The sequence below is a fragment of the Mercenaria mercenaria genome, chromosome 17, assembly GCF_021730395.1.
Source record: "Mercenaria mercenaria strain notata chromosome 17, MADL_Memer_1, whole genome shotgun sequence".
NCBI classification, from domain to species: domain Eukaryota; kingdom Metazoa; phylum Mollusca; class Bivalvia; order Venerida; family Veneridae; genus Mercenaria; species Mercenaria mercenaria.
The window spans coordinates 33637151-33645707 of NC_069377.1; the positions used below are offsets into that span (position 1 = coordinate 33637151).

The 8557-nt window shown below is 34.0% G+C and overlaps 1 protein-coding gene across 1 annotated transcript; it reads left to right on the plus strand.

The window, feature by feature from the left end:
- Positions 1–3555: 3555 nt before the first annotated feature.
- Positions 3556–7948, plus strand: LOC123535815 (keratin-associated protein 5-3-like). The gene is made up of 3 exons (XM_045318566.2): positions 3556–3625; positions 4013–4359; positions 4798–7948. The coding sequence occupies exons 1-3, from the start codon at positions 3556–3558 to the stop codon at positions 5155–5157; spliced, it is 777 nt and encodes a 258-aa protein (XP_045174501.2). The 3' UTR covers positions 5158–7948.
- The last annotated feature ends 609 nt before the right edge of the window (positions 7949–8557 follow it).

Sequence of the window (8557 nt, forward strand, 5' to 3'; positions counted from 1 at the left end):
TGGTTGCTGAATAGTACACTCTCAATGGAAGATTATGTTAAGTGTGTATTGAATACACTTGTAGAAGTGATTAGGTTAACAGTTTATAGATCAAATATCAGTAATATTTTTACTCTTATTTCAGAGAAACAAAATGTTTAATTACTGTTGTGTATCACTTTGTAATGCGTTTCCATGATTCCATTTTCCAAAGGACTAGGTATTGAAAGACAAATTGAGGGTAGCTGTGAAGAAAGTGGGGCATATTATAGGTTCCATCAAAACATGATAAATTCAATTCTCCGGCGACTTGATGCTCTGCATCAAATTTTTATTTGTACAGTTACTGTAACAGTTTACATCATATGTAGTATATACGTCAATTACTGCATAATTCATGTATAGGCATTAATGAGGAAACTGTAGTACTTTCCGTAGACCGGTATCAGTAGTTGGCTTAATTAATTCATACCTTAATGTAAAAGCATATCATGTATATACTGAGTTGTGTACAATACTATTCGAACACCGGTAAATATTCGAAAGCCGGTGCTTGGGGATGTGGGTGTTAAACATTTCAATACATCTCATGGACAGATTTAGTAAAACAAAGTCTTCTTATTATATATTTTATGTGCATTTGTTCACAACGAAGCACTGACCCTGAGGACTATGTATGGGAAAATATAAGAGTGAACTAAGTGTTGACTGAAAAAGGGCAATATTTATTTTGCCGAACAATACCTTAACAAATATATATTTTCACATATCTGGGCGAAAAATACCGCCCAATGCCATAACAAATATATATCTTCACATATCAGGGCGGATAAAACCGCCGTAAGCATATCAAGGAAAATAGATGAATTTACATCAGAGAAACCTTATAGAGTTAGAAAATTATCACTTGAAAGAGGACGTGGAAAGGGAGGTGGTGGTAAGATAAAACCAGAAATTAGCCAAAATAAACTTAGAAGAAAGAAGCGTGCTTTTCAATCTGGAATATTTACGAAGAAGGAAGATGCCGTTTCCCGATTGGTTAAACGGTATCACGTGATAAAAGGAACTCTCTCATTGACTTTTACCGTATAATAGTACATACATTAACATAATTCAAAATGGGACCCATTCGCCCAAAAGTACAACAATGACATAAATAATTTTATCTACCTATAAAATACATTTATCAACTATCACAACAGCAGAGTTGCTGTATTGTCGGATCTTTGAGCCATGGAGTCTGTCACTTGTCTGTCTAATAGAAATCCACTTGGGTTGATGTGATTCTAAGCTCAAAACACAATTTCGCTTATACACTTTTATTTCCTGTAATGAACAGAATCTATATACTAAGTAATAGATTGTGGATTAAGTTTGCATAAAAATTTGATTAGCAATATAAAGGCATGTGAAACTGAGTGTTCTTTAAACAGCTTTAAATACGTCAACTTTTAGTACGTTATGCATTTCAGTTTAGCACGCACTATATTGATATTACAAATAAAATCAGAATAAGATTCTTTGGAAACAGTTAACCTTCTTTTATTATCTCCCGCCGAAGGTAGAGGGATATTGCTTTGGCGTTGTTCGTCCAACTGTTCGAGCAAACGAGAGTGAAGACAAAAGATAACGGTAAATTATATTCATTCGGTACTGTTTATTGGGTACTTTCTGTCGCTTGTTGGGTACCTTGTAACAAAAAATACCGAATTAAGGTCTGTCCGTAAGAACGTCCGTCCGTCCAAAATTGAAAACACTTATAATTCAAAAAGTATTTAAGCCAGAATCACCTAACCTCAAATGATTATTGATCAGCACATGACCTTTGCTCCCTTGATTCAGAGTTTTTCCCTTTTCTTGATTTGTTTGAAAAAAAAAAAACAGAAAAAAAACAACAACAACAACAAAAAACACACAAGAAAATGCTGATAGCTCCAATATAGATCACTATAGGGCGATGGTGCATGTGTATCTTTCTTCTGTAACTGCATCGTTATTGCCTTTTGTTTCGAAATTCATAAATTCACTCAAAACAAAGTAACCAATTGATGGATCTTCATGATCCTTAATACAAATACAGATCACTCCAAGGCAAATCTTTAGCCCCCCCCCCCTCCCCCCACCTTTTTAAAGTAAGAGGGAACCAACAAACCGTTGCAAGTTTTTTGTACATAAATTCTATATCTAGGAATTATATCTCTTTCAAAATATAGTCCCATCATTCACAAAAACAATTTATTCGGCGGGAGATATAAATTCACTGAATTTGCTTGTTAACACTTAGTTTTGCTCCTTCCTTCACATTGTTTTAATAGATTAAATCTTGTATTGTTGTATTTGATCTCAGATATAACACAATAAAGCATTAGCTAACAACAGCTGTTGGAACCGAAAACATCACATCACACATTACCGCAATTTACACCGAGTGCAAATACAGAGACAAAAATATATGCACTTGTTTTTAATTTCTCATCGCCGATTTCCGATGGTTGCTGAAAATCGCGCAGAGTGTAAAATGATTTCATCAATTATTTTTGCCAATAAAATTACGCAACAGTCTATCTCGTTGTAATGGCCCTGTTGGTATATGATATGGTCTTACGTGTTTTAGTTATATCCAACAAAGAAATTCATTTTAGCTTCCCTACAGCGGAATATGTTTACTTGGCATGTTTGGTGTGCAGCACTTTTACAGATGGACGCTACGCTTTCCTCTGTGATTGTGTCTGACGGAACAGGTGGATGTTGGTAAGATTGAGCTGTGTTGATTTCTATTTTCTGGCATGTTTAGTCAGGCCCTAACGTGTGTTTCCTTGTTGCTCTGTCTTCTGCAAAGGCATTGAGTACATGCGTTTTAGGTTCATAAGAATTGCTTTTTATATTTATGTAATTATACAAAAGCATTTTAAAATTTGTGTTTAACATAACATGCCTTCTGTTGCCATTGCGTATGTTAGGGTTTCGCCTGGCGGGGATAAATTTCATTTACACTGTCCAGTGACTTTGGAACATGGTTGGGGGTAAGAGTGAGATTAGGTGCACTTTAAACCAGCTTAAACTCCCTAGTGGTGGTTTCGCCACTGACCGTTCCAAGGCAGTGCCCCACTATGTTCCTTTGTTTTTTCATTTTGTACTAGCGTGATTGCTTTGTGTGAGAGTGTGCGTGTTCGTGTGCTTGTTCTGTGTGTGCGTGTGTGTGTGTGCGTGTGTGCGTGTGCGTTCGCGTGTGTTGGTTGTGTGTGTATGTGGGTGGGTGGAGTGGGGGTGTAGATTCGTGTGTGCGTCCGCGTGCTGGGTTAACCTTCGGGGAGGCTGCGGTTCTGGAACGCGGCTTTCCCTCTTGGATATTTATCCTTGTTTTTTCATAATTATTTAAAAACAAAACGTAACACTGTACAGTACTGCAACAAGAGTGTGTTTATTGTAATTATGCTCGTAATACACGTCATTCATCATCATTATTATACATAACATTTTACGCAGTCAGTAAAATTTGGGTTTTGTCACGTGATTGATACAAGCTGTTATATAACATGTAAATCAAATATTGCAATAACTCTGATACGAGACACGATGAGAGTAGTCGGTCTGATATACATCACATGCATTGCCAGTACATTTGTACTTTGTCAAGAAGGAGCAGGTACGTTTATCAATTGATTTTTAATTTCATATTGATTGAACTATAAGTGCTTTGAAAACAGGCTTTCATTAAGGTAATTCAAGAGAACATCACAAATAAAAAAGATGTATTGCAGATCTGCTGTCTAGGGTAGTGAACTGAGAGTTTTTATTGCCGTAAGTAATTGCTAGACTATCAGGTATAATACATTAACTTATGCTATATGGAAGAAAATTGTTATATTCCGAACTTTCGCTTTAACGTGATAGAACTTGTCACTCCCATACTACCATATATATTATTTAATTTCTGAAATGTATTATAATAATGATTTAACAAAAAAGGTCGAAATGAACACAATATACCACATTTATGTATAATACTGAGATGGAAATTATTTCATTCAAGGAAAATGTGTGTGCAGGGAATACAGGTGTGAAGGGTATGAACACAACGCCGGATATTGTGAGATGCGGGGTTTTCATTCAGGTCATGGAAGTAGTTGCTGCAAACCATACTGCACGTGCAGAGAATCTTGCAACCCAGGAGAAAGTAATGAAGGCCGAAATGGAGTACCGTCTTGGGTAGCAGAAAACGAACATTACATGCGGCGATGGGAAATGGCAAATTCTGGAACGAAAGATGAAGCTGGTAGCTGTCCTATTAATCAAACATTTTGTTGTCCTAGTTGTCTATGTCGTAGTAAATGCAAGCTCGCAGAAATAAACATCGCAAAAGCCAGTTGTGGTTCAAACGTAAGTAAAATCTTCCATAGTTTCTCTTTATCAACAAGTTTGATGTATTCATTTGAAGGGTATTATATAAACGTCTATAACTCGTCACTTGCTTATAACCCCGCCAGATGGGACTCAGTAGTGCTTTGTCGAGATCTATCCAATTTGTTGCTTATTTTCCTCCCAGTGTACTGTCCTTGTAAGAAATCCAAAAAGAAGATATAATACTTGTTATCATATTTGTAATTCATATTCTCAGACGAAATAAGATTCCTCCGTAGTATATTAGTATATAAATTGACCTTTATTTCGAATATCTACATCCTTCCAGATACTCCTAACATAAACAAATACTTGATTTAGATAACCCGATCTGACAAGTAGATATATCACATAGTAGGTCATAGTGTAGTCCGACTTACCTTGTGGAAGATATTTTCTATATGTCTTTCTTTTAAGGATGTACTCTGCTGCACAAATCAAACCAGAAATTGGAGGTGCGATGATGGTGAAATTCTTCTCGGCAAATCATATAACAAACGATATTGTGGGCAATGTTCATGTCGTAAAACATGTACATCGGAAGAAATACAACAATCAAAGAATAATTGTCAGGAAAATCATGAACTCTGCTGCAAAACTTGCACTTGTAAGTCAACGTGTACCGGAAATGAGACAGTTATGAATCATGGTAAGTGTGCAGCTAGTAAGAAGATGTGCTGTGAAGATTGCAAGTGCAAAACAGGGTGTGACGTAACAGAGCGTGATAAGGGAAAAGACACTTGTCAATACGGCTTAACACGTTGTTGCTACCCATAATTCCAAGTTACTAGTAACTCTGATTGCAACGCATAAACATTGATTCTACGTTAACTCGTTAAATTCAGAAATAAGAATAGTTGAAAAACACCTGTCTTAAAATGGCTTTTGAGTGTTTTTATTTGTTTGAACAATGTTTTAATAGTCTACATCTGAAGTCAGTGGACCCAAACAGGCCCTAGATTTTGTACCAGAATATAAGAATGAACACTCAGCAGGTACAGCGTAAGATACGTTATATTGAATAATATACATCCCCTCCCAAGGCTTAAATAGGCTGCAACATTTTGTTTTTCATGTTTTTTCAACAGAAAGTTTTATAAGAAATGGCTTTATGAACAATTCTATAAGAAATTTTGTAATAAAAGTAAAATATTTCATATTTGACAGATCTGATTGGTGAATTTTTTAAAGTTTACTATTTTCAATTTCTAAAAGTTTTAATGATTTCAAGAAAAGGTGCATGTATCCAGTGATTTTATATCAAAATCAATCAACGCTGTGCATCCGTTTATTGCAACGCATATTTTAAAGTAAACTCCTCTGAAAATCTTTCAAATCTGATATAACATGATCGTCTCAAGCATAACGTATTTTATGCTTTTGCAATATGTTTCTTATATTATTGTTTAAAGATAATTATTAATGTCTAATACGAAAACAATCATAATCAAAAACCATTTTTATAAAGTCAAATACTACTGGTTACAGTATTTCTCTCACATGTTTAAAATATTTGACATATATCACCTTCAGTAACACACAAAAGCAAGGAAAAAGCGTGAACAATTCAGTTAGATATTACATATTTTACATGTTCAATGAATTTACTTTTAAAACAATACACATGTAATGTTTTTCTTTTCAACGTTTTAAGAATACACCACCATGATCATGATCTCAGCCATAATTATGTCGTATCTTAAGAAAATCAAAATATACAGGTTAAGACACTTACAATTTCGTTAAAATTTTCAGGTTCTTATAAAATTATAAATAATGGATCTTCTAAAGTATTGAACATAAATTTTATCTGTCTTTCGGCCTCTTTCATATTTCTCATATATTCTATTCCTATCTGATTTTTTGGCTTGTTGGTGTTTTAATATGTTTACTGGCCGTGGGGTTCGGTTGTTTTTTAGACTCTGTCCTTTTCAGATAATCAAGATCAGATTTCTTCGCTATTCATCTCTATTCTTTCTGCCTAAAATTCTGCATGGTTGATATTATTGGTGACAATAAAAGAATATGAAATGAAGATTTACTGATTCTATTGTAAACATATGAGTTTAACTTCCATTGCTACGCTTTAGAATAAAACAAGAGATTTTTATAAGATACGTTATGATTTTCGTAAGATACGTTATATAACTAGCCTTGTTCAGCATACTCAATAGAAGAAAACACGTCTTATTAGCTAATGTATAGCCTAGACCTACACTAGGACAGTTTATTAAAATACATTTTCTTAAATTAAAATTATAAATTGCATGTATAAATAATGTATTATTCTTTCATAATATACGTTACAATGCATAAGATACGTTACATAACTGACGACTGTTTTCAGTTTCCGAAACGACCAACTTTGGCTAAATAAACCGTTCAAAGTTAATTCCACATCAAGTCTAAATGTATAACCTCTAACAATATTGCCAAATATCATGTCCAATACAATACATATTTAATAACTACTTACTTTTTCTAGGCTTTACTTCATTCATTTTTCTATCACTCTCACTAAGTAAGCATTATGTGTGTTTAAACATGTTCGCAATGTATTTTGCTGATGTTGATAAAGTACCTAATTGCGCATACATCGATTTACGTTATTAGTCGTTGTGAGTTAATCAATTATTTCATCAGCATAAAGTATCTTATTTTAACGTATCTTACTTGCATTTTATGAAATCGAACCCCACATGAAAATGTTCATCTTTTTTTACTACATTTCCTTCACATACATAAGGTAGGCATAGCTGGCCTAATAATAATACGGTTTGTGGCCACCCTTTCCGAAAGTTATTTTCATTTTCTTGCAAACTCTGTATAACGTATCTTATGTTTTTATTTAAGAATTCCAGTCGCGGTTAATCAACTTGCTTGGTTCTGGAAAGTATGCATTCTACTATGAAATAACTTGTAAAATGTATACAGCTATGCTGTGTACGTGTTCCATTTAAAAGTAATATGAGGTTCCATAAAACTTAAATCATTGGTTATTTTGTCAGTTAAATTCGCATAACGTATCTTACTTGAAAATCGGGACAATGGACTATTGGAAAATGCAAAAAGATATCACTCAATACAGTAAGATTTTGTGTTTCAAATTCCACACTTACCCTTGTTCTTTTAGTTCATGCTTTGTACGCAAGTGTACAGTACGCACTGACTTTGCAAGATAGCTTGCATTATACACACCCATGCTAGGGACAGGCAAAAATGGTCAGAATTGGGCTATACATGTATATGGAGCTACTGCTGATGAATGAATAAACATATCGCGCAAAAAGTGGTTTCCTGGTGTCACCTCATTATTGTTCTACATTATAAATATATAAGCGTTAATACCAATGACTTTTTAATATATAAGCTTGGGACAGGTAAAAAACGTAATGTGACGAGTTAACGTAGAATCAATGTAAAAGGAAAGTTTGAGTTGTAAGAATATTTACTGCCTTTTGTGGCGTCAGTTATTGACGCTGAAACATAGATTACATCATCAAAACTATTTTCACAATGCAACATTTGAAAGAAATAATTGGGAGTTTGCTACTTATGGTTTATCTGTACTGACACTGACTACTGTCAAACTAATATAGCTATTACGGTGATAGATTCATAAATAAGAAAATAGCGACTATTCTCCACTTGTTTTTGTCTTCCATCTGCCATCTATATATCTGTATCTCATTCTCAGCGTTTGTCCACGCTACAACTCTTGAAGGGAAAGGACAACCGTAAGCTAATTAGCTTTCTGTCCAATTCCCTTATCACATTTGCTGTATATTATTCATGTAATGACTTGAACAAATAAAATATGTTTAAACCAACTCTTGAAGTGATTTCAGAAAAATACATGTCAGCCATCAAACTATAAGTATGCTTTCTACTCGTGTTTCGTTAAAACTGTTTTAGAGTGTTTATTTACTATGTTGATACTAATGAAATGCCTTTTTGATTGAAGAACCAAAACCTGTAGGAATCTATATACTAGGCACTTGCTTACGTCCCCTTAACTCTCTTTAAAAACAACACACAAACACACTATTGCTAAATAGACTTATTAAATGTACTTTATAACACTGAAGTTTTGGAAGTTTCGCTATGATCTTTTCCTAAATATTTGAAATTATCATGTAAAATTATTCAGATTTCATTCATCTGTCATTATTACCCT

Coding starts and splice junctions, on each gene's coding strand:
- LOC123535815 (XM_045318566.2), top strand. CDS start 3,556: ATGAGAGTAGTCGGTCTGATATACATCACATGCATTGCCAGTACATTT. Junction 3,626..4,012: donor ACTTTGTCAAGAAGGAGCAG/GTACGTTTATCA, acceptor ATTTCATTCAAG/GAAAATGTGTGTGCAGGGAA. Junction 4,360..4,797: donor AAGCCAGTTGTGGTTCAAAC/GTAAGTAAAATC, acceptor CTTTCTTTTAAG/GATGTACTCTGCTGCACAAA.